The sequence below is a fragment of the Danio rerio genome, chromosome 19, assembly GCF_049306965.1.
Source record: "Danio rerio strain Tuebingen ecotype United States chromosome 19, GRCz12tu, whole genome shotgun sequence".
NCBI lineage: Eukaryota > Metazoa > Chordata > Actinopteri > Cypriniformes > Danionidae > Danio > Danio rerio.
Genome location: NC_133194.1, coordinates 14,043,187 through 14,071,166, shown reverse-complemented (window position 1 = coordinate 14,071,166; position 27,980 = coordinate 14,043,187). Strand labels below are relative to the sequence as shown.

The window sequence follows — 27,980 nt, the reverse complement described above, 5'->3', positions numbered from 1 at the left end:
ATCACGCTTTGTTATTTACCTTCTTCTCCCACAGTGGAGACGGAGAGGAGGTCAGATGTTGAACGTACGATAGCGCTCAATAATGGCCCAGCGGTGGCTATTGAATTTAAACACAGCATTAAATACTTGATGATATTTTTAATTACAGGGTTAGTGTGTCGCTTTTTGCATTCACACGGTGTTTTACTGCGTCTTGAGCTCTCAGGGTGTTCGTCTCTAGTACGTAAACAAACATGACCGCTACCATTTCCAGGCAGAGGCACGCCGCAGTCGCTGCAGACTCTTCTGGCTCTTCTTTTTCCATTACAGCAAACCTCCTGCAACTTTCAAAACACATCAAATATGAGAATCTTGCAGCCGGACTCGCTGGTGGTGTTATTTCCACAATGGTGCTACATCCATTGGATTTGATCAAAATCAGGTTTGCAGGTAAATACATGTTCAGCTTATATAACAATGCACAGAGTGGGGGAAAAACCAAAAACGTAGAGATGTCTGTAGACAGCATGCGTTTTATTTTCTTTAGATAATTAAAATAAAAGCATCTATGTATTATTATTCAATTTAATAATAATTATTATTATTATTATTATTGATCTAAAAAAAGACTATACATTAAAAACAACAATATGTTGTTATTACAATGACTCATTAAATGCATAGTTCACCAAAAAAAAAAAAAACATTTACTCACTATTTACTTCATTCTCAAGTGGTTCCACATCTTTATGAGTTTATTGAAAAATTATTATTTGAAATTATTTTAAAAATGTTAGAAACCTGTAACCATTAACTTCATTTGTAGGGAAAAAAAAACAAGTACCATAAACAAGTCGGTGCTATAGAGGTAAAGATGGTTTTATATTCGCACATTCGTTCATTGAGCAGTCTCTATATTGTTTAACGTTACCATGTTACTTTGAATATTTGATGATTAGCAAGCAAGTAAGACTTCTAAACAACATTAACACTATCTAATTCACTGTGAACAATGTTGTACTTTGATAGTCATTGGCATGCTAATATGATTTCCCTATTTAGAATTTGCAAAGAATACTTTTCTGAAATTATATTATTAAGGAGAATGTTTAAATATCCGAATATAAAACCAACTTTACCTCTTAGTCGGTGCTTACAGATTTCCAACATTTTTTAAAATAACGCAAAGAAGAAACTCAAATATGTTTGTAATAGTGATTATAAAAGTAAAAATGGTTTGTTTATTCATTTTTTGTAAATATATAAATAATGCCAACTTTAAACAGCATTTCAGTTGTTACCATTGCACTACACACAATAAAAAATTAAAAAATAAATACAAATAACAAATGAATTGGGTAAACTGTGCAATAAATGTATTGTGCTAATATAAGTTGACTACATTAGTCAAATATAGAAAAACACTTCCAAGCCTAAGATTTTTTTAGAGGATGTGCATGGTTTTACAATGTTTTAAGTGGGAAGTTGTATTTGTTCAGCATTAATAAATACCCTGACAAATTAAATGCTGAATTGTTCATTTAAATTATTGTGTTAACGTTAACTAATATATAATGTTATAAAGTATAAATAATACATGATTTAATGTCATGAAATGTAATATTCAATGTTTAAAAATTATAGTCATCATTATAACAAGATTAGGAAACTTATTCATAATGGGAAAACACTTGAAGAGTTCAGATGCAAAATCCTCTAACTGCCGTCTGAATTTTCTATCGAAAATGAATGTTTTTCTCAGCCTCCTTTGTTTATGTTGAGTTTTTTCACTTTAACAACCACAAAAAGGACTTTTTCTATGCCATAAAATTTATATTGCTTAACATACACAGAGGAGTCGCATAAAAATACTCATTTTGGAAGAAAACTTTAGATGGCATTTAGAGGTTTTTGCATCTGAACTCAACTTGTTTTCACTTAATGATTAAAGTAATCAATAATAATAATAATAAAATATTAATAAATTGATTGTTATCAATCTTGCATCATTATTTTGTTATTATGAAATTGAATAAATTGTTGTAATGTTAATCCAAATATATATGTGATCTCTTTTTTTTATTTATTTATTTTTTACTTTATAAGCAGCAGAATTCAGTTTGACAATCTGAAGAAGTGTGTCATGCTTACTAGGTTTTGAGAGACAGCCAGCAGCACTAAAAAAAGCATACACAGAGGGCATAGCACAGATTGACTGATAGTGTTACCTTTGCACTGGCCTTGGTGTGTTTATAAGGATATTTTTAGCAAATGCTGAAACAGAAGTGGGAGTGTTTGAACTGCATTAATGTTTTTGACTCCTTCCAGTAAGTGATGGTCTGAAAATGAGGCCCCAATACGATGGCATGTTAGACTGCATGAAGACCATCTGGAAGCTGGAAGGCATTAGAGGTCTCTATCAGGGAGTGACGCCCAACATCTGGGGGGCCGGATCATCATGGGGCCTCTACTTCCTCTTGTAAGTGTAGTTAAAGTTGTGCTAAAAAGGGAAGTGCTGAATGTAATTTCCTGTTTCAATGTTGTTCCAAACACAAATATAATCTACTTCTGTATACAACGGCATTCAAAAGTTTAGATTCAGTACCTTAATTTTAGGAAATGTATAATATTATTTTGCAAGGGTGCATTAAATTGATTAAAAGTGCGGTTTCTGTTAAACTGAGTAATTTGGTTAGTGAAAAACATTCTATTATAATGTCTGCAATAAATGAAACTGACAAAAGGTATTTTATATTTTATAAACATAGAAAGCAAGTAAAATTAAAGTAAAGTGTCTACATTATTAGAATACATGCAGCATAACATATTTGCAATAATACATATTCACAACAGTTCTGTCTGGTTCTTGAATCCTATTGGCCGACAGCCATGAGATATTAAAGAAATAATAGCACTCTTAAGGCTGATTTATACTTCTGCATCAAACGCCGGCGCTGACGCATAGCCCTTAGCCGCTGCCGTCGCCGTCGCTGACGTGCACCTTTCAAAAAATTTAACTACAAGTCGCAACGACGCGTAGCGTAAGCTCCGTGATTGGTCGGCTTGGTATCGCTGACGAGTCCGGGCAGGACCGAGAGCCGCGCGAATGGCGCCAGCGATTGTTTACAAGTGTGGAGTACCGTGAAGGAGCTCCGGATGGAAAGTTTTGTTTTGTGTTTACCTCATAGTTAAAGTTGTTGCACGTCCGCCGGTTCCTGCCTCAAAATGAGCGAGTTTAAGCCACTTGTACATCCGGGAAGTGTTCAGGAAAAGCAAAACAGCAGCGAAGAAACTCGACACAGAGGAACATTTACACCTCACTGCCAACTAGCGTTTCGGAAGTGTTAATGCAGACCGACAGAGACAGCGCGCAGAAGTATAAATGCACAGCCACGCGCGTTGCATGCGCCGTGGGTTACGCCAATCACTTGACGCAGAAGTATAAATCAGGCTTTACAGCCTCCTCACCCTTGTGTATTACTCCGCCCACTCGAGTGGAAAGCAGAGGACTACAGATGACAAGTTATGCAGCTGTTGGACAACATAATTACTTGTGTGGCTTTTTAGGTGAGAATATAGTTTAGATTAGCAGTTTATTTATAAGGATAGTGACTATATTGAATATTCATAGTTTTGGAGATTCAACGTATTTGTGGCCATCAGCCTGTCATACCGACCAGAGCAAAGGCGGTTGACATTCCGTCACAAGATGGCGAAAGAGACCAAATAATAAGTACTTAGTGGAGGAAAAACAGCATTTTTCAGCGTACGTTTAAACTACAGCAGAACAAATCATAACAGAACTGGTAAGTGACATTTTAAGTCGCTCTCTCTCTTTTGTATGTTGCAGTGCTGTATTTATACCATAGTATTCTCATATGGCTCGTTTCCACTGACTGGTACAGTACGGTTTGGGTCGGTACGGGTCACCTTTATCGGGCTTGCGTTTCCACTACCAAGGGTACACTTTTGGTGGGCGTGGTTTATGACAGAAATTTTCAGTTGCTTCATTTTCGCTCGAGGAAATGTCTACAATAAAGCTGTACGGGTCGCTCACATATCAAATGAAAAGCACTTCTCACAAAACAGATGCTTTACACACGTACATACTTCTGTTTAAATGTTTATTTCTAACTTTTCTATGAACAGAATTTGATTATAACTGCTGATCAATGACAGCGCGAATTAGCTTACTGTAACGTCTGTAATTATATGAAATAAATGAACGTATATGAACACATACAGCCCTTTACAGTCTCCAATATGTTACCAACTACAGAAAAACTACACACAGCAGACATTTCGTCCTTATTTAGGTTCAAAACAACACAAAATATAGCCCACAGTCAGAGCAAACCTTTCATCTATGTCTGTAATCTTCAGCAGCATGTGTAGCCTCTTGTTGGAGAGTAATTCCATCATTCCCAGTTCAAATTAGTCCAAAAGGTGATGATAAAAAAATAAAACAAGGCAGTTTGTTCACGTTTGCAGAATAAATAATGTGCTCCTTTTTTTCTGGCTTCTCCTTTGTTTTTTCGCGCTTCACTCTCGCATTTGTTAGTGTCTGACAGGATCGGGTTTCAAAAGCACGTCAATAATCAAGCGTTTGTTATTATAATGAACTCAAGAAGTTTGTTATTTCAGATATAGACGCGCGGCGAGTGCAAGCAAGAAAGCGAAAATGCTCGCACTTCAGACTGGCTCGTAAAAAACTACGAGGCACAGGGTAGATTCTGCTCTACTCCATGGCTTTGTGGCTGTTCATCAAGACGATGACCAGGTTTGTTTGAGCCCGGATCAACCATGGCTTGTTATTCTATGTATATATAATTCAGCTGTAATCTCTCGGCTGTGTGTGTATTTTAACCATGGCGTTTTTTTTATTTTTATTCTGGCTTGTTGGGTTATCTCTGTAAACCAATTGCGTTCAGCTGCGTGTCTAGCTTCACCTTTTGGTACACTTTCTTGTGTTAGATACCCTTTCGAAAGGTTGCCGAAAAAGTGGTAAGGTATGGTTCAGTTTGGTATGCCTTTTAACAGTGAAAACGACCATAAAAGTGTACCAAACCGAAGCGCACCGTACCACTCAGTGGAAACGGGCCAATAGTGTTTGTTTGGCTCTGGCTTTTCCAGGGTCTGTTCAGCTGCAGATGTGTATGAATGGTGGAAAAAAAGTAGTTCCCCTTACAAAAGTGTTTTTGAAAATTGTTCGATTTTCTTTTTATATACACGATTATGCCATTGAACTATTCTATAAATGCTATATCACACTGGTAGCAGTGCAATGTGGCTGTATATCATCACTAGTGGGACACTAAGACACACGACCTGCTGCCTCTAGCCAACGCAAACCTCCCACCAGTGCTGATATACAGCCATATCGCACTGCTACATGTGTGATATTGCTATATACAGTTGAAGTCAGAATTATTAGCGCCCCTGTTTATTTTTTCCCCATTTTCTGTTTAACGGAGAGAGAAAAAAATTTCAACACGTTAATAAACATATTAGTTTTAATAACTCATTTCTAATAACTGATTTATTTTATCTTTGCTATGATGACAGTAAATAAGATTTTACTAGATATATTTCAAGACACTTCTATACATCTTAAAGTGACATTTAAAGGCTTAACTATGTTAATTAGGTTAACTAGGCAAGTTATTGTATAACGATGATTTGTTCTATAGATCATTGAAAAAAATATAGCTGAAAGGGGCTAATATTTTTTACCCTAAAATGTTGTTTAAAAAATTAAAAACTGCTTTTATTCTAGCCAAAATAAGACTTTCTCCAGAAGAAAAAATATTATCAGACATACTGTGAAAATATATGTATATATAGAACATATATTTTGAACAATACATTAACTCTATGACTGTTTTGTTGTATTTTTGTGTCTAGTAAGATACATCTTTTAAAAACTAATAATATACTGTAGATGCATCAATAATCAATATTTGATCTATTTTTTTTAAATAAAAACAAAGTAAGTAAATATATGAAATAAAACCAAATGGAAGTGAGCTTTCTTGAAAAGGCTTGGAACCTTTAAAGTTCACAGGCCAAAAAAAGAAGCACCCATCGGTGCTGTGTCAGTTGATACTGTGCGAGTTATGAAGATTATGAAGTTATCTGACCTCATTTCAGTTCAGGATCTCTGGCTAACAAAGTGTGAACATCATACACGAACAAACACTAAAATATAAATAATAAGACCCTTGTTAATTTGTTCTCTCTCCTTTTGAAGTCATTTGATGAGTAGACCATATTATCAAGAGGACCTACTTTTCCTTTTGTTTTGATTTTCATAAACCTCATATTGCAGTGTAAGAACATTTTAAGCTGCGTTAGATTACTTAGAAGGGGATTTTGTGGCAGAAATGAAGTATATTCATATAGGTTTATATTACATTATTGATATACACTTAAATTATATATTATTATAATAAGAAATTAACAGCATTTTAGTTAAGCTGTAAAGCTTTGTGCATTTACTATATTACTGTGTATTGTGCAAAAAACAGTTTTTTATCTTACTGTTTTTCATAATAAGAAACTATAGTCATTTTTATTAATATGTTTTTTTAAATGTTTTTTTTTTTTTTTTTTTTTTTTTACAGGTAATCCTAACTAAATTTAACCTTTTAATATTGAGGCTGTTACAGTTTTAGAGATATTACTAGTTTTGGAACAATCTCAACTTAAGCTGCAGTCAAATAGGCTTTTCTAGGAGATAAAACATTCTCAAATGTTCACCTGTTTAGTGAATGTATGTCATGTTTAACAACAATAAAGAATAGTTTGATGATAAAAACCAAATGCTTTGCAGTGCTCTGATTGGTCAGATGGTCAAATCAGATTTGTTTACCTATAATACATGTAACTCTATTGTTAGAGACAACTTGGGTATCTGTATTATATCATAATAGAGGCACTTTAATGTAATCCCTCATTCTTTTAAATCACCATAGTAAATGAATTACAATTGTATAGAGAGGTTGGTCATTTTCCATCACAGTACAATAGACATCTATGTGCTGTATAGCTCCCGGGAACACAATGTGATTGTTTTTTTCATCTTCCCACAGTTATAATGCTATTAAAGCATACACACAGGAGGGACGGCAAACAGAGCTGAGTGCATGTGAACACCTGGTGTCCGCAGCGGAGGCAGGTCAGTATGAGAAAACAACCTTATAATGTAAACACGGCTAAATATGTAGCTATGTTAAGAGACTGGAACAACTGGAAGTTCTGAGGGCCCGGAGACTCTGTGATCCGCTGGGTCATTCCTGTTATGGCAAACATTTTGGCTGTGCCTTGCTTTCTGTAACTGTAGGCTTGTTGTATTTTGTTATAATAAAAATACATGAGTCTGTTTACCAGGTCAAAGCCAGACAGTTTGACTTCATTTAAATAAGTTCAACTTTACTTAACTTTATTATTTACTCAATGATAAGAGAGCAAAAGGGGTGGGAAGTTAGTATCTGCTCAGATAGGTCTTTTGAGGACATCAGGTCGAACCATATAAAAAGGAATCAATAATTATAAATGCATGTAATTTGTTTAATTGTTCAGTTTTCATTTAAAAAGAGAGAAATTTTCATTATCAGTGCAGTTTACAGTGTAATATTAACATTTTAACAAGGTTTTTCTCAAGACTATATACAGTTGAAGTCAGAATTATTAGCCCTCCTGTTTATTTTTTCCTCAATTTCAGTTTAACAGAGACAAGATTTTTTCAACACATTTCTAAACATATGGTTTAAATAACTCATTTCTAATATCTGATTTATTTTATCTTTGCCATGATGACAGTAAATAATATTACTTGATATTTTTCAAGACACTTCTATATAGCTTAAAGTGACATTTAAAGGTTTAACTAGGTTAATGGTCGGCAGTTAGCTCTCTGCAACTCTCACATGGCCACCCACTGAAGCTAAGCAGGGCTGCGCCCTGTCAGTACCTGGATGGGAGACCACATGGGAAAGCAATGGTTGCTGCCGGAAGTGGTGTTAATGAGGACAGAAGGGGGCGGCCAACCTGCAGTCTGTGTAGGTCCTAATGCCCCAGTATAGTGACGGGGACTTTATATTGCTCAGTGAGGGCTGTCTATCGGATGAGACATTAAACCGAGGTCCTGACTCTCTGTGGTCGTTAAAAATCCCAGGATGTCCTTTGAAAAAGAGTAGGGGTTTCACCCCGGCATCCTGGCCAAATTTGCCCACTGGCCTCTGTCCACCATGGCCACCTAATCCTCCCCATATCATAATTGGCTTCATCACTCTGTCTCCTCTCCACCAATCAGCTGGTGTGTTCTGTGCTGTCTGGCGCAAAATGGCTGCCGTCGTGTCATCCAGGTGGATGCTGCACACTGGTGGTGGATGAGGAGTTCCCCCCCTTTGTGAAAAGCGATTTGAGTGCCCAGAAAAGCACTATATAAATGTAAGGAATTATTATTATTATTTATTAATTAGGTTAACAAGGCAGGTTAGGGTAATTGGGCAAATTGTTGTATAATGATGGTTTGTTCTGCAGACTATCGAAAAAATATAGCTTAAAGGGGCTAATAAATTTGCCATTAAAATGGTGTTTCAAAAATTAAAAACTGCTTTTTTTTCTAGCCAAAATTAAACAAATAAGACTTTCTTTAAAAGAAAAAAAATTATCAGACATACTGTGAACGTTACCTTGCTCTGTTAAACATCATCTGGGAAATATTTAAAAAAGAAAATAAAAATTCTAAAATTGTCAAATAATTCTGACTTCAACTGTATATGTTCCTAAAATAATTCTGAAAAAAGTTTCTTCAAAAATATTAAGCACAATCTGTTTTTAACATTTAATAATAATAATAATAATAGTAATAATAATAAACTGTGATCATTAAATTATCTTATTAAATATTTCAATGTCGAAAATACAGCTTTGTCATTACAAAAAAGTATTATATTTAACATTTTTTAATAGAAAAGTATAGTTATTTTAAGTTTGAAAATTGTATAATTTTACTCTGATATTGCTTGTCAACCACATATCTTTGAACAACATATCTATATTTAAAGACTACATCTGAAGACTACATTTTACCTTTATTGGACAGTGAGCACATTAGTATCGACACCCTTAACCACTAGGCTATTGGTACCGATATTCACCTTATTTTTAATATTAGTTCAGCTTCAGCCATGTTCAAAGTGTCCATTAATTAAGTTATTAGGGGTTTCCAGTATTTATTATTTATATTACCACCATGCTGTGTTAACAATGCGCAAGCTTGCGTTATTGAGGGTGTTTTTACATGGACCATGTCAATGTGATTCTAATAAGATTTTGGCAATACTGTGATTTCAATTTTACCTGAAAAGCAACATTTAAATCTACATTATGTGCTTAAGATCATAATTGCAGCAAGCATAATTGTATTAGCAAAGGTGTTGTGGTTCCTCTTTTTACTATTATAAGATATGATTTAGTTAAGAAATATAACATAAGGAAGAGTCAGAACAAGTTCTGTTTCCCTGACAACAAAAGTTTCAGAGCTGAACAACACTGAATTGTATCCCCCTTGACTGAATGTTTAAGAATTAAGTTATTTAGTTATCCATTCATAAAAACACTTGCTTAGTTTTTAAGCCTATGCATTTAACCATTTTAAATGAATAGTTTGAGTCACATTGACTGAACCACTCATTAAAACGGGGACTTGGCGCCACATACTGGTAGTTCAGTGTCACATTTATTTATCCACAAAAGGCTTAACCAGCCAGTTACTGATCAAAAAACAATTTCAAAACCTATTATATATGATTTATTTAGTCAAAATCATTCACCCCAATTAGTTGTATAGAAAGTGGTTGATTTTACAATTATTCAAAAATTCTGCAAGGGTACATTAAATTTGCCAAAGGGATAGTAAAGACATACATTTTTTTATGTTACAAATGTTGTTTCTACATGTCTGTTCCTAAAAGAAAACACATTCAATAATAATAATAGTAGTAGTAATCATAATAATAATAAAAATAATAATAATAATAATAATTTGTGAGCATCAAATCATCTTAATAAATATTTGTGAATGTAGAAAATTCCGCTTTTATATCACAAGAATGAATTACATTTAACATTCTTTATAGAAAGCAGTTATTTAGGTTGCAAAATTTCACAATTTTATTGTAATATTACTTATCAAGCTTACATTTTTGAACAACAATTCAAGCTTAAAGACAGGTTGTATTTGTATAGCTTCATTAAAACTGTCCAAAAATATGTTAAAATATTTTTGCCAGGTCACTTACCTTAACATACGCATTGATTCGGGTAACTGAAGAGGCATTAGTAACCAAAGAGTTCACAGCAAAACAGCCTAAACTGTGTTCTGTGCACCTACACTAATGCTACCAGTCTTCTCTGTTTACAGTGTACTGAGAAGCAAGGCCTTGATTTGGATTTGTTGTCATTGCAGATGTAAATCACAGAATTTTTTATTTTTTTTTTAATGAAAAATGGCTTTTAAAAATCCTATACTATGTTCATTAAGCACATTTTACAGAAAATATTGCTGCTGTAGAGAAATCCTCAAAGCCTTTTCACTAGACAGTCCGGAGTCCAAGTAGCAGTAATATAGAGTCATTTAAAATAAACTTCTACACTTGAAGTCAGAATTATTAGCCCCCCTGAATTATTAGCCAACTTCTTCCCCACCCCCCACCCCCCATTTTTTTTTTTTTTTTTTTTTTGCAATTTCTGTAACAGAGAGAGGACTTTTTTCAACACATTTCTAAACATAATAGTTTTAATAACTCATTTATAATAACTGATTTATTTGATCTTTGCCATACTGACAGTACAAATTGTTTAACTAGATATTTTTCAAGACATTTCTATACATCTTAACGTGACAGTTAAAGGCTCAACTAGGTTAATTATGTTATTGAGGCAGGATTAGACAAGCTATTGTATAATGATGGTTTGATCTGTAGACTATTGAAATAAGGTTAGCTTTAAGGGGCTAATAATTTTGACCTTAAAATGGATTTTTAAAAAATTAAAAACTGGACTTTCTCCAGATTAAAAAAATATATATACCGACACACTGTGAAAATTGTCTTGCTCTGTTAAATATCATTTGGGAAATATTTAAAAAGGAAAAAAAAAAATCAAAAGGGGGCTAATAATTCTGACTTCAACTGTATATTGACTTAAGGCTAATTCACATTACACTGACAGACCCATCGGTGACTGGTGGAGTCTGTTGGATCTTGATTTTGCCAGATAAAAAAAAAGTGGCAATTGTCTGAGAAATAGACGTCCTGTAATTTGGCGATTGTCTGCAATTGTCAATGTGTTGTGAATTGGGCTATAATTGTATGGGGATTTGTTTCCTCTTCAGAGCTTAAAACAATGTAATTGAGACTATTTCTCTTAATTGCAGAATGTCTGAAAACCTCTTTTCCTCTTTGACTCGAATGTGAATCGGGTATGAACATGTTTGGCATAACAGGAATGACCAGCCTCAAAACTGCCTTCTATGCTGCTGTTTTGAAACTTCCAAAAAGAAGCAAAATAGAGAAATGAAACTGTGTTATCAGCACAGGAAGTAAAACAAGGAGCATTTTCAATTTCAATTGCACACCAAAAATAAAAATAAAATTGAAGAAAATGGTCTAGACCAGGGTTGCCCAAACTTTTTCCTATAAAGGGCCAAACACCAAACTTGATTGAGGGCTTCGGGCCAAATATATACCAAACTGTATTACATTTAATTTGCCAAGAAGAATTTCCTCATTTATTCAGTAATATAAAACAAATATATAGAAAAAAAGTTTCTTTAAATCATGTTTAATATCTAATGCGCTATAACATTTCATAGTGAACTTACTACAGTAAAAACAATAGAGTTCAATGCTGAATACACTATAAGCTGCACCTACCTTTACCTTGATATGCTTGTAGATGTCAGATAACTGTACGTCAAGTGACTAATTACATTTTAAAACTCTGATTCATTTATTACATTTAATTGAATCATTTAAGTTCAATCACCTTTTTTGTAGCTTAGCAATAAAAAGTAACTAAAGATTGTTAAATCCAAAATTCTAATTTCAATTTCTCGCAAAGGCTTTACCCCCAAACACCAACATTCTTCCTCTTTTTTCAGATGGGATAGCGGGTCAATTTAATAGTTCCCGTGGGCCATCTTTGGTCTAGACCAATAATATCAGAAAAATACAATGATTTCACTTGACTAATACACATAAAAAAGATTAATTGCATTTACTAAATTGTCTTAGGGTACTGTCTTGGGTTAAATTTAAACAAACAAATTAAGTTGGACTTTAGTAAATTTAATTTATTTGTTTAAATTCAGCCAACATTTGTAATCGTTTGCAACCACTTACCTTAAACAGGGTTCATACGGTCATGGAAAACCTGGAAAAGTCATGGAATTTTGACATGGTATTGTCCAGGCCTTTGGAAAAACAGAAAAACCCCCAAAGTCATGGAAATTAGTGTAACAAATATATACTTGAATTAGGGCTGTGCAATATTGCAAATATCTGACATTACGGTGTTTTGTATTTCTGTGCTGTCTATTGCAATGTGAGTACAATTTCACTAGATAATTTAACAGGTTTATTTGGATTGATTGGGGGGATTTTGTAGGGGAATGAATCTCGAATAATATATAACAAATAAATTACAGGCATAGATTAATAAAATAAAGTAAAGATAAAAGTGAATTGTAGTTTTCAGGAATTCACTATTCAGGTACAGATATTGAATAATCAACACCGCATAGTCTTTATATTATTTATTCTTTATTAAAGTTACAAAACATTTCTGATGGCCGGATGTTTTAAAATTAGAAATATTGAAATGTTCACACAGTCACTGGCCTCAAAGGGACAGTTCACTCAAAGATTAAAATTTACTCTCACTATATTAATTTAATTATGTATTAAATTATAAATTAGAATCTCATAAATGTTTGAAACAAATGAAGAGTGTAATGAAAATGGTAAGTAATTTTGGGGTGAACTGTCTCTTTAAAAATGCATGCTGATGATAAACTTTTACTCCATTATGATTAAACTCTATAATTAACTATAATCTCAACATTGCATATGCTGCGATGTGACTATTGCGGATGCACACATTGTGATATCGATGCTGAAATTATATATTGTGCAGCCCTAACTTGAATATAGGTTAGTTGTCTTTACATATTTTTTTGTGTGTTCTCTGTTAGTGCTGTTTAAGCATTATCGAAATCAATTTCACATAGATCTAAAAACAAACTTAAATAAATTGTTGCGTGTTCTGTAATATGCTGTAATAAATTTAAACGTCATTGTTTTTCCTATTATTTACCATGTACAGTTGAAGTCAGAATTATTAGCCTGTCTTTGAATTTTCTTTTCTTTTTTGAATATTTCCCAAATGATGTTTAACAGAGCAAGGACATTTTCACAGTATGTCTGATCATATTTTGTCTTCTAGATAAAGTCTTATTTTTTTGTTTCGACAAGAATAAAAGCAGTTATTACTTTTTTTAAACACCATTTTAAGGACAAAATTATTAGCCCCTTTAAGCTATATTTTTTTCAATAGTCTACAGAACAAACCATCGTTATAGAATAGGTTGTTTAATTACCCTAACCTGCCTAGTTAACCCAAATAACCTAGTTAAGCCTTTAAATATCACTTTAAGCTGTATAGAATTGTCTTGAAGAATATCTAGTCAAATATTATTTACTGACATCATGACAAAGATCAAATAAATCAGTTATTAAAAACTATTATGTTTAGAAATGTGTTGAAGTAATCCTATCTCAGTTAAACAGAAATTAGGGAAAAATCAATTGGGAGCTAAAAATTCAGTGGGCTAATAATTCTGACTTCAACTGTTTATGTATACAATACATGAAACATTACGTCATGAAAATGTACTTGAAAGTTCTAGATAAGTCTTGGAAAAGTCATGGAATTTTAGTAGTAAAAATTTGTATGAACCCTGCTTAAAGAGATTAGTTTTCAGTGTAGGAAATCAATAATCTTAAGCTTCAGCAATATTATTTAAAAAAATGATATGAATCTTACTGTAACTTTTACCTTTACAATGTAAAAAGCTTTTTTTCTTTTAAAAAGTGAGTAAACTTGTTGCCTTAAAAGCAAAAAAAAATTACTTTACTAAAATAAATTGTAAATCCATTGTAACTGGGAACTGTTAAGATGACTTGATTTGCTTAAACAGAATTAATTAACCTGCACATAGATCAGAAATGTACATAATTTTAAGGCAAGGCATTAACTCACTTTTTTTAAGTACCCAACTTGTCATTCTCCTTCTCCTCCTTCTTCTTCTTGGTCTCTTTCTACTTGTAAAAACCCTGTAAGATCTGAAAGAGAGCACTAAAGTGGAGTGACTCCGTTAAATGTTGGTGTGAAGGTTGCTGTGTCGTGTTTCCAGGCATTCTGACGCTTTGCCTCACCAATCCAGTCTGGGTGACAAAGACCCGGCTGGTGCTGCAGTACAATGCAGACCCTTCACGGAAGCAGTACAAGGGAATGATGGACGCCCTCGTGAAAATATACCGTCACGAGGGTATCCCAGGACTATACAGGGTACATCTACAGATTTTAAACTAATCTGAGATCACTGTTACAGGTGGATTAGAGCGTTCATGTGTGCTAATCACAAGATTAAAGTCAACATGAAAGCAGAAATGATCTCTTTAATGTTATTAGGCCTTATTTTCATTTGGCATTAACATGCGGTTTTCGGTGATCTGATCACCAGTTGTGAGTAGAGATGAATAACTGTTTTCACTTGATTATAATATGCGTTTAAATGTGTTCTTATAATCATTTGACTTCCCCTGGGTGTAGGGCTGTTTGATTAATCGAAATCGAATCGCAATTTGGAGCGTTGCAATTGGTTAAACGCAAGAGGCTGCAATATAAAATATATGTATCTATGTAAACAAAAATAACGAATAACATCTTTAAAACTAGTCCGGTATGCTTCAAAAAATTAAACATCAAATCAAATTACTATAAATACATAAATGAGTTATCGCAGACAGGGAGTTGTCGTGAACTATGCCACGTTACACGAGAAGAAACGATTAAATCTTGTGTCATGCTGTCCATTTGTTGTTTACGACTCCCTACGACACCCTACGTCAAGAAAATTGTGCCAAATTCGTGTGATCTGACCAGGGCTTTATTACTAGCCAATTAAGCGAGCACACTTTCATTTTGTCCTATCAGAATTGCACAACTGAGCTACGCCCACGGTAAAAAAAGAAAACAAACAGGGAAGTGCTGACAAGTGGGATTATACTGTCTGCTGCTTCAGAAGCATTGATAGACAAATTAATATCAAAGAAAAATAGCATTTGTAATATAAGTATATTTTGGTTTCAAAGTCACAGACACCAAACACAAACAGGTCATTTTTAAGAGCTGTCGCAGAATTGTTGCCACTGCTTACAGATTATTGAGCTGAAGCTGAAACTAAATTAAAATCAGCTTGAAGTTTGAAATAAATCATAAATCAAATCGCAATATCTGTAAAAAAAAAAATCCTATAAGATATTTTCCCCACAGCGCACAGCCCTACCTGCAGGCCCTTGTATTTCTTCATGCTTAGTGTAATTAGTTGGTCAAAGTGGAGAAGCTTCAAACGTTGTAGACGAAATTCCTCTTGTGGAAAAAAGCACACTTTAGGGCAAGGGTCACCAATCCTGGTCCTGGAGGGCCGGTGACCCTGCAGTGTTTAGCTCCAACTTTCCTCAACACACCTGCCTGGGTGTTTCAAGTATACCTAAGACCTTGATTAGCTGGTTCAGGTGTGTTTGATTAGGGTTGGAGCTAAAATCTGCTGGACACCGGCCCTCCAAGAACAAGCTTGATGACCTCTGCTTTAGGGGCTCTATTTTGATGATCCATGCGCAAAGTTCAAAGCTCAGGGCACAAACTCTTAAGGGTTTCTCAGAATCCACTTTTTCTAATATAAGGACGGAAAAATCCGCTTTGCGCCGTTTCGCATGGTCTAAAAGGGTTGAGCTTATTTTCTTAATGAGTTATAGGTGTGTTTTGAGAATAAACCAATCAGAACCTCATCTCCCATTCCCTTTAAGAGCCAGCTGCGTCCCGCCCTTGCACGTTTGCTATTTACATAACGGACTTTGTAAGTGGAAAAACTGAACCCTAACTAGAGAAAAAACAGTTAAACAGAACATCTGCAGCACGAGAATGAGAGATGAACCTCATTATTTACTTTCACTTTCGCTCTCTTGGATAGGGAAACTTCTTGTACGCACAGACATCCATTAGCCTATAAATAATTAATTTTGTTTGTTAAGCGCAAAGATTTGTTTCAAAACTATTTCTAAATTCAGTTCTAATTTCCAGCAAACTAATAAATGAACAATAATAACGAAGTGTGGTCAAAAAAGTTATATCCTAATACACATGCTATGCCCTATATGGTCTGAAACCTGACAGGTGGGCAAATCTAAGCTTGTTTTGAATAAAACAAATATAAATATGCATATAATAAATAATACTGCTAATAATGATAACATTATACAAAAGCAAACCGTTATGAATAAACTGAAAAAGCCACTGTTTGCCTGTTTGTATTAAGCAATGTGTAACGGAGGCGCACAAGTAATGCGCTCTGCCCTGGACTTTAGACCAGCTTTGTTCTGGTCTATAGAACAGTCTATTAAAGTTTCTCAAAATAGCAACGTGCCATTAATGCGCCTCAACACGCCTCCTTTTTTAGATCAGAACGCCTATGGGCGCACATATGAGCAGAAATGCATTTGCAATTGAAACAGCATGGCGCAAAACGTCAAAACGACTCTTGTACCAGCAAAAAGCAATTGTGTCGCGCCTTGCACAACATTGCGCCGGGTGTATGATAGGGCCCTAGAAACAGTACCAGTTATGAAAATAATGTAACTTAAAAACATACTTAAGTATCAATGGAATATAAAATACATTAACTTTAAATGATAAATAGTTAAAATTATAAATCCTAAATAGAAATACATTCTATATGTATTAATATGTATACTTGAGTAAGCACATCAAAATGCAAGTACTTTAGGGTGTAAAATATTTGATCGGAATTATTACCAACTGTACTTTTTTTAAAGTGCACCTAAAGGCACAGTTCACCCAATAATTACAATTCTGCCATCATTTCTCATGCTCATTCTTCACAGATACCAAACATATTTGGATTTCTTTCTTCTGTTGAACACAAAGAAAGATATGTTGGAAAAAAAACTACCGTTGACTTAGTATTTTTAATATGGATTTCAAAGGCTGCTTTTCCCAAAAAATTTCAAAATATCTCTCATGGGAAAAAAGAAGTTCATAAAGGTTTAGAACTATGTGAGTGTGAATACACAATGAGGAAAGTTTCATTTGTGTATGAACTATGCTTTAAATTTGTTAAGATACTGCCACTCATTGCCATTTATTCTGCCATTCAATTTTCACAGTAAAAGTCACTTTTATTGAATTATTTCAATAATATTGTTTGTACTGTACTGTAAGGGGTAATTATATGTTTTTATTAGTAAAGATAAAAGGTTTTCTTTTTACTTTAAAATTATGCATCATTTTTTAAAAATAACTTAATTTTAATAGTTGAAGGACGCTGTATAGGCTAATTCAGTGCAATTAGGTGCATTCTTCAATATCTGTGTATGTTGCAAAGAAAGTTTGTCATTTGTAATGTTTGGCTGTGTTTGAAATTGCCCCTATATACCCTTATTCGATTATCTCTATATTAGGCCACTAATTTTGTTCAGTTGTAGAAGTAATTGTAAGCTAGTCAGATTCAATCCAAAAGGCTAAAATTGTTTGCAAAGTTTGTGCTTGCTGTTTTGATTTGAGACACACAGTGCTTTTAAAATGGCATGTTTCCATACTCGATAGAATGTGAAATCAATATATGAGCCGAATAGTTTGTCAGAATTCTTAGTATTCTAAAAACAGTAAGTACGTGAGATGACACCAATGCTCAACATTACATGTCTGACACTCACTTTTTGCACAGAAGCAAGTCTTCAAGTCTAAAAATTCCTCAGGTTTGTGGGTTTTTTTAAATATATTTTTTTGGTTTGACGTGCCATGTTAAAGCCTGGGCGACTAATGAGATTGGCACTTTTGTTCACGTGCCTTGAGCCGATTTGATACAAGGAATAAAACCTTATTAATAATCATTCCAGTGTGCACTAGCCTTTAAAGTGTATAGGAGGTGATTTTTGCACACAGCCTTTTAATAGCATTTTAATTACATGTTCTCATTCTTATTAGTTGTTCCTCACTACATACAGTGGACATATTCATTATGTCAGTCTGCACTATTTACCATCTGCTGTATGAACCTTATTAAATTATTTTGTCAATAATCAATATAAAGTGAAAACCTTGCACTCTGCGACACCTGAGTGAATGAAGTGTCCAACATTTCACACCCTTTTTTTCTTCATCAGGGTATTTAAAGTTGTAGTTCACTCAAAAATTATTATTAAAGAGAAGATATTTTGAAGAATGTTAGAAAATGGAAACCATTGACTTCCATAATTGTGTATTTTTTCGCTACTATGGATTGCAATGGCTACCTGTTTCCAACTTTCTTCGAAATATGTTCTTTTAAGTTTTGAAACCACTTGAGAATGTGTCAATGGTGTGTAAACTTTTAAAATTTTTGGGTGAACTTTCCCTTTTCAGTGTAAATGCTGCACTATTAACCCTAAAAATAAATAAACAAATATAAACAGCACAGAATAGCGGATACATTTATCTAATATCATGTTTTTTTTAATAGTTGAGCTTCATGTTGACTTTAAACAGCGGGGTGATTCCTCAGAACTCAATGAATGTAGTTCTTTGTAGCGCCACAAGAGGGTGTGATTGCACTATGTTTGGAAGATTACAACTTAATCTGTAGTTCACGTCTAGAGTAGGCTAAATTCTATGTCAGACGCACCAAATTACACTAAAGTGATCACATATTGTCGTAGACTTGATTTTGATTTAATTGTAGTCTATTTGAAGTCTGTGATGTTCCTCTGAGATCACGAGATAACTGTGATTGTGGCTTTGTGTGTTCGCGAGCCTCATTTTGCTGTTCTGCCACTGCAGGGTTTTGTGCCTGGGCTGGTCGGGACTTCCCATGCTGCACTGCAGTTCATGACCTATGAAGGGCTAAAAAGAGAGCAGAACAAATGCAAGAAGATGCCCTCTGAATCCCTGCTGGTGAGGAAATAAAACCACTATTATATCTTTAGCATACACTGTTTGGGGATGAACATATCTCATATGTTAAAGGGATAGTTCACCCAAAAATGTAAAGTGTGTCAACATTTACTCTGGCAAATGCAGTCACAGCTACTAGCATAGGTGTTTTATTTAAACAGAAGCACCTGTAAGAGCTGATTACATCACGTGACATGATTGGCAGTCTTAAAAAACAAAACAAAATAAATACAAATGAAATTGAGAGCATATACAGTACATAAACATTCAACATGCCTTCTTTTGCATTCAAAAGAAAAAAGAAGCTCATTAAAATTCAGAACAGCATGAGGTTGATTGAATGATGACCCATTATTCTCATTATTTTTTTTAGTAAGTTATGTGTAGTTATATAGTGCATATCGTGTATGGTTATACACTCAAAGCGCTTCACAATCATGAGGAGGGTTTCTCTACACCACCACCAGTGTGCAGCATCCACTTGGATGATGCAACGGCAGCCACAAGACAACAGAGCCAGTGCGCTCACCCCACACCAGCTAAAAGGGGAGTGGAGAGACAGTGATAGAGTCAATTCAGTGGATAGGGATGATTGGGAGGCCATGATGGTTGAGGGCCGATGGAGGAAATTTTGCTAGGTTGTTACACCCCTACACTTTATGAGAAATTACATTTTTAATGACCACAGAGAGTCAGGTCCTTAGTTTAATGTCTCATTCGAAAGATGGCACTCCTCTTCACTATACTGCTATAGGGCACACCGACCACAGGTTGAGCGCCACCTGCTGGCCTCTGCAACACCACTTCCAACAGCAATCTAGTTTTCCAATGTGGTCTCCCATCCAGGGACTGACCAGGCTCAGCCCTGCTTAGCTTCAGTGAGTAACTGGTCTTGGACTGCACAATGAGATATCTGTAACCTTTTTTTTTTTGGAGGGGAAGGTGGGAGAGGGGGTGTGAACTGTCCATTTCATGCCTCAAAAGTACAATCAAATAGAAATATAACACTTTTTTTCTTAACTTAAATCTTTGATTTTGCAGCATATTTTTTCCCCCAGTAAATAGTTTTTGACTTTTGACTGGAAAATTTAATTTGAAGTGTTCAATTTGCATCCATTTTTGACCATTATATAGGAACATTGCATTTTATAAAGATTGAAAAAGCAAGTAATGGTTAATTAAGTATTTTAGAATTAATTAAAACTAGAAGCATTTACACTTCCAGCCAAAAATGTTGAATAATTAGGATTTAATTTATTTAGTTTTTGACGGAAGCATCTTCTGCTAGCTGATTTATTGATTTATTTGATAATGCAGCAAATGCTGAAATATTGTGATGTTATTAATGTAAATTATCTGTCTTCTTTATGATATTATTTGATAATAATGTGATAATATTCATATTTTGAATGTATATTAAATTTAAATGTTTTTCTTTGATTTCAAAGCTGAATTTCCAGCATTATTTTCTACATTATTGTCTTTAGTGACACGTGATCCATTAGAAATGTTTCTAATATACAAATTTAATCAGCATTAAAACTACTTGTATTGTCATTTATTTTAAGTTTGTTGAAACAAATGGCACAACTACACAAGTAAATAGAAAGTGAACAATTAAAATGTTACATTATAAATTTCAAATAAATGCTGTTCTTTTGAAAGTTTGTCACAATTCTGACACTGAAAATATAATAAGAAGTCCAATAATTAATCAAATTAAAAGATTTTTTAGGAAATTAGGAGACTGAAAGATCATGTAACATTGTCTGGAGTAATAATCACAGGAATACAGTACATTTTATGGTATACTTAAGTAAAAACTCAGTTGAAAATATTTTAATCTTCACAATATTTTACTTTTACTGTTATTATTATTATTATTATTATTTAATAATTATTTATTATTATTAACTTTTAATTTACCAGGAAAAGTAAATTGAGATTTAAAATCTCCTTTACAAGAGTAGGGTCCTGGCTAAGAAAAGGCAGTATAAAGTTCACATGGGTTTAACAAACAAACAAACAAGCAAACAAAAAAACAGGAAACATCATTCATTTATCAAAACAGACATATGATGATGGTTTAAAAACTATTTAGAACATCTACAGGCCAATGTTTCAAACTCCAAATCATTTTACAAACTTTTTAAAAGCATGTAGTAAAACCAACTCTTTAAACTGCAACTTTGTTTGGAGGTTATTCCATGCAAAAGGTGCTTCATATTTAAAAGCCTTTTTTCCCATTTCAGTACACACCACTGGTACAGGCAATAAATATATTTTCTGAGACCTTTAAGGCTATAGAGACAGCTTTTTTTTTTTTTTTTTTTTACTAATGTAGACTTGTAGATATGAGAGGAGTAAAACCTAAAATTGATTTATAAACAAAGATATGCCAATGCTTGAGCCCACACGTGGACAAAGCAGAACATCCTACCCCAGTGTACAGCACACAATGATGAGTGAGGGGTTTAAGATTATAAACCTCAGTGCACCATGGTAAACAGTGTCTAAAGCATGAAAACTCTGAAAAGATGCAGGTGTATAAATAACATCACCATTGTCTAATTCGGACATAAAAGTTGCAGAAACAAGCTTCTCTGTGTTTAATGAAATCATTTGAGCCTAAGTTAGCATGAGAGGCATTCTGAAACATGAGGGGAAAAGATGCAAATGTTTGACTGGTAATGTACAGTTTATTCACTAAAGACAATTGTATACCCATTTTTCCTTTGATTCCACACAAGGAAATCTTTTACATTGCTAATAGACTGTATAATACAAGAGATGCAATAAAATGACCTGAACTTATCAGTAGTCAGTATATGGCAACCTTTAGAAAAAAGAGGTTTATGCAGAGGTTTATTCTTTTGTCATGGTTGTGAGTCAGTTTTTCCTTTATGTCTGTCTGTGCTTCAGTCCCCATTGGAATACATCGCCATAGCAGCCATATCCAAAATATTCGCTGTAGCAGTAACATACCCCTATCAGGTGGTCCGCGCTCGCCTGCAGGACCAGCACAACAACTACAGTGGAATAGTGGATGTCATGAGAAGGACCTGGAGGTATGAAGTTACATATCACATTGTGTCTCTATCACAAAGCAATAAAGATAACCTTTAAGAAACAATTTTAGTCCATCTCAAAGAAACTTACTAAAACATAAAGTTTAAAGTAAAAACAATAAATAAATTCTTCAATTGATTTTCTGTTTATTTTATTTAGTTTTATTGAGAATGCATTATTTAATGCTGCATGATTTTTATAAAACTATATTTGGAATGATATCACTGAAAGTAAAAAATGATGATTATTTATAATATTTGTTGTTGTTATTTTTATTGTAAATATGGACACAACTATTCAAACTATAGCTTTGATAACTTTTTTTTATGTTTTTGAAATAAATCTGTACTTTCCTGGCCTGTATATATTTGATAAAAACAAAGTAAACAGTAATATTGTGAATAAAAAAATTATTTAAAAAAAACTTTTAATTGATGATAAGATGAAATTAATGATACGATATTAATTCAAATATTTTATACATACATCACTCATGTTTACATTTTTTAAAGTAATGCCCAAACCTTTTGTACCTGTTGTCTGTGCTCAATTAATATGGCTTTGAGTATTAACAATGCATATGACTTGAATATCCATCATTAAATAATAACGATGAAGAACCATAACTCATGATATAAAGATCTTACAAAATCTATTGTGAAATACATGTGCAATTGTATTGTGGAATGCATATTTTTATTTGTGTAAAGAGACGTATGATTCAAAAGGAAAATTGTTGCATATTAAAATTTTTGTCAGACACGCATCTGTTTGCCACAAATATAATGCAAAAGTGAGAATCTGAGCATCCAAAGAAACAGAATTAATCAACGTATATAAAATTGTTATGTGAATTGTTATGTTTTAATGTAATACAATGGGGCTATATAAAACAAAAGGCCCAAATTTGTTATTAATTTTTATTTTGCGCAGGAAAACACCCATCTAACCATAATAGTAGTTAGTGGTTTTATGCAGAAAAACACCCATAAACCATAATAATGATGTCAGTATAATGGAATTTCTAACATTAGTTTTCGGATACATTAAATATCAATATTTGATACAATTTTTAATCTCACAGCGGAAATATTGCTTGTATAAATATTGTGATATCATGTCTGTTATAATTTTCTTTTTTTATCTGTTTATTAAACTTAAAAAAGAAGAATTGTTTTAGAGGACTACTTTCACTTTTGCTCTTGTAGATAAGAAAACCTTGTTGGCACAGACATCCATTAGCCTATAAATAATCATTTTCGTTTGTTAAGCGCAAAGATTTGTTACGAAACTATTTCTAAATTCAGTTCTAATTTCCAGCAAACAAACAAATGAACAATAATGGTCAAAAAAACTGAGTTATATCCTAATACACATGCTATGCCTCTTATGGTCTAAAACCTGACAGGTGGGCAAATCTAAGCTTGTTTTTAAAAAAACAAATATAAATATGGATATAATAAATAATACTGCTAATAAAAATAACATTATACAAAAGCAAATTGTTACGAATAAACTGAAAAAAAAAACCAGAGATGAAGAAGGCATGAAAGTATGGTTTTTATATTTATGTAGGCTATAAATAATATGTTTTGTAATAGTTTAAGCCTTTATTTATATCATATATATAACCTTATTATATCCTATATATATCCTTTTAATTTTTTTTCTTATATAAAGATATTTGTGTATTGCTCTACATCTTGTGTGTATTAAGCAGTAAGCAAAGCGCATAACTAATGTGCTCTGCGCTGGACAATAGACCAGCTTTGTTTTGGTATATTGAAAAATCAACTATAGTTTCTTAAAATAGCAACGCGCCAACAATACACCTCAACACACCTGCCTTATTAGACCAGAACGTCTATGGGCGCACATAAGAGCGCAAATGCATTTGCTATTTAAACAGCGTGGCACAAAACATCAAAACGACTCTTCTGCCAAGCTTAAACTAGTAAACAACAATTGCGTCGCGCCTTGTGCCACATTGCGCCAGGTGTATGATAGGGCCCAATGGGACCACGCATAAATAATAAATTACATGAAATTAACCCAAAAATAAATGAAATACATTTAGCAAATTATAGTTTTGAGGCCAGGCATGATCAGACTGTCTATACCAGATGTTGAATTGGACATTCTAGGTTGACACATTTATATTTACTGAATAACGAATAACCACCTATATGTAATTACTGCCAGGCTGCTCTTACCATAAAACATATTCTGTTGGAATGTAAAAGTTTAAAATCCAACGGACAAAAAATTTTATAAGGAGAGTACTTTGATAAACATTTTTTAAAAAGGTACCACCGGGAAGAGTTTTAAATTATTTATCAAGAATTGAACTAAAATATCATATTTAAATATGAATACTTTTTTGTGTGAATTTTTCCGTTTACATTTTATATATTTGTCTTCATTTAAGTATTTTTTTCTTGTTATTAGAATTTGTTTTTATCATGTAATATTTTATGTATATTCGTTTCGCCACAAAATAGCCATAAGCTGCTGATGTGGCAATAAATAATTAATAAAAAAAATTTAAATGAGTTATTAAAATTATTATGTTTAAAAATGTGTTGAAAAAAATCTTCTCTCTATTAAACAGAAATTGGGGAAAAAATAAACAGGGGGCTAATAATTCTGACTTCAACTGTACATCATTTAATTCACTTTGCAATTGAAAAACCTTAAAGCTTAGATTGACAGTGTGCAGAAGTTCTCACATGCTCAGAAATGAAAAGCTCTAAGTGCATCCCATGTTTCAGAGAAAGTAAGAAAGTCGACTTTCATTCTAAACCCCTTTTGTAATAGTTTTTTTTAAATATATTTCAGTATAGATACAATTCTAAAACTATCAACAATAATTACATTTTATTCTCTTTTTATTTCATTTTTTAAAAATATCCCATTATTTACCTTATAGCTTTGGAAAAAAAATGTGTATAAAGAAGCTTCCAGTAAAGTCGTGACTCATCTGACTTGACATCAGCTCAATATGTTTGTGTTTGACTCTCTCTAGCAACGAAGGGGTGGAGGGCTTTTACAAAGGGATGGTGCCAAACCTGGTCCGAGTCATTCCTGCGTGCTGCATCACCTTCCTGGTGTTCGAAAATGTGTCACGCTTGCTTTTGGGCGAGTATCACTAAACCTTTGGGAATCAAAAGTGGGACCAACACAAGGCAATGTGCCGGGACTATGTATGTACGTATGTGTGTGTTTGTGTATTAGAAGGAGGAGCAGGAATATCAAACATTTCCTGTTTAACTCTGAACTCAACGGGCAGACAAAAACTAGAATTTAGCGTATGCCCCGAATAAAAAGAAGTGGTGCATATATTTGAGATTTAAAGGGATAGTTCACCCAAAAATGAAAATTCTGTCATCATTTAATCACTCTTTACTTGGTTCAAACCTGTTTGAGTTTCTTTCGTAAATTAAACACAAAGAGGTTGTTCTGAAGAAAGCTGGAAACCCGTAAACATTGATTTCTGTATTAGTTTTTTCCTACTATGTATGTTTATGGTTACAAATGTTGACTTTCTTCAAAATATCTTCTTTAATAAACAGAAGCAAGAAGTTTATAAAGGTTTATAACCACTTTAGGGTGAGTAAATTTTCATATTGCGTGAATCTCCCTTTAAGAGTAGTTGTACCTAAGTTAAAGGGATAGTTCACCCAAAAATGAAAATTCTGTCATTATTTACTCACTCTTTACTTGTTTCAAAAATGATGATGTTCTGAAGAAAGCTAAAACACTGTAACCATTGATTTCTCTATTAGTTTTTTTACTATGTATGTCTATGGTTGCAAATGTTGGCTTTTTAAAAATATCTTCTTTGATAAACAGAAAAAAATAAATTTATAAAGGTTTATAACCACTTTAGAGTGCAGTAAATTTTCATTTTGAGTGAACGATGCCTTTAAGAGTTGTTGTACTATTGAGTTAAAGGGATAGTTCACCCAAAACATGAAAATCCTGTCATCATTTAATCACTCTTTACTTGTTTCAAACCTGTTTGAGTTTCTTCTTAAATTAAACACGAACACGATATTCTGCAGAAAGCTGGAAACCTGTAATCATTGATTTCTGTATTTGTTTTTTTGTTTGTTTGTTTTTTTGTATGTTTATGGTTACAAATGTTGGCTTTCTTGAAAATATCTTCTTTAACAGACATAAGAAAGAAGTTTATAAGATTTATAACCACTTTAGGTTGAGTAAATTTTCATTTTGCGTGAACTATCCCTTTAAGAATTGTTGTACTGTAGTTAAAGGAATAGTTCACCCAAAAATGAAAATTCTGTCATCATTTACTCACTCTTTACTTGTTTTAAACCAGTTTGAGTTTCTTTCTTAAATTAAACACAGAGGTTGTTCTGAAGAAAGCTGGAAACCTGTATTTATTGATTTCTGTATTAGTTTGTTTTACTATGTATGTCTATGCTTACAAATGTTGGCTTTCTTCAAAATATCTTCTTTAATAAACAGAAGAAAGAAATTCATAAAGGTTTTTAACCACTTGAGGGTGAGTAAAGTTTCATTTTGCGTGAACTGTCCCTTTAAGAGTTGTTGTATTGTTGATTTAAAGGGATAGTTCACCCAAAATGAAAATTCTGTCATCGTTTACTCACTCTTTACTTGTTTTAAACCAGTTTGAGTTTCTTTTTAAAATAAAACACAAAGACGATGCTTTTAAGAAAGCTGTAAACCTGTAAACATTAATTTCCGCATTAGTTTTTCTACTATGTATATCTATGCTTCCAAATGTTGGCTTTCTTCATAATATCTTCTTTAATAAACAAAAGAAAGAAATTCATAAAGGTTTATAACCACTTGAGGATGAGTACATTTTCATTTTGCACAAACTATTCCTTTAAGAGTTATTGTATTGTTAAGTTAGAGGGATAGTTCACCCAAAAATGAAAATTTACTCACTGTAAACTTAAAGAGTTTTATTTTTCAGAAGATATTTTGAGAACTGGAAACCATTGACATCCATAGTAAGAAAGAAATCAATAATGGAAGTCAATTAAACCTTATTCTAAAGAAAGCTCAAAACAGTTTTGAAACAAGTAGATCAAGTATGACTGAATAAATGTATCTCTTTATGAAAAACGTCTTGATTTTATCTTAGAGATTTATGAATAATCACCTATGAAGAAGATTTAAGTTGATTTTAAACAGTGAATGACACGTGGATTGAAGCCATCTCATGACAATGCAACCAAACACAGTATTCGCCAAACATGTGTTCATCTTTTTTTACGGAATTTTCACAAAACAGCTGCTATATTTGCTGAGCTATGCGAGAGAATGAACGGGATTTCCTTCACCCACTAAGCAAACCTCCGCTGGCTGTTGTGCCGGGGTCAACGAAAAACCTCACTAGGCTGCTCAGGAAATGATGTAACGCTATGGGATAATGGCACACAGGCCTGAGAGAAACTGATACTGCAGAGCAGAAGCATATTTTAACCAGATGTGTAGAGATGCCATCTACTGGAAGAGAGGAACAGGAAAGACGAATATGAAAGAAGTAGCAACTGAAAGGCAATTGTGTATGTATATATAAATGTGCTGTTGTATAAGCCATTTTTACACATCTAATAAAGAATTATATGTTACAGACA

At 33.3% G+C, this 27,980-nt stretch overlaps 1 protein-coding gene across 2 annotated transcripts; it reads left to right on the top strand.

Moving 5' to 3' along the window:
• The first annotated feature begins 27 nt into the window (after positions 1-27).
• slc25a32a (solute carrier family 25 member 32a) lies at positions 28-27,980 on the top strand. Of its 2 annotated transcripts, NM_200256.1 has the most exon segments (7): positions 28-429; positions 2,308-2,458; positions 7,071-7,156; positions 14,462-14,616; positions 19,165-19,278; positions 22,201-22,346; positions 25,373-27,980. In NM_200256.1, coding segments are annotated over 7 exon segments (975 nt in total). In that variant the 5' UTR covers positions 28-233; the 3' UTR covers positions 25,500-27,980.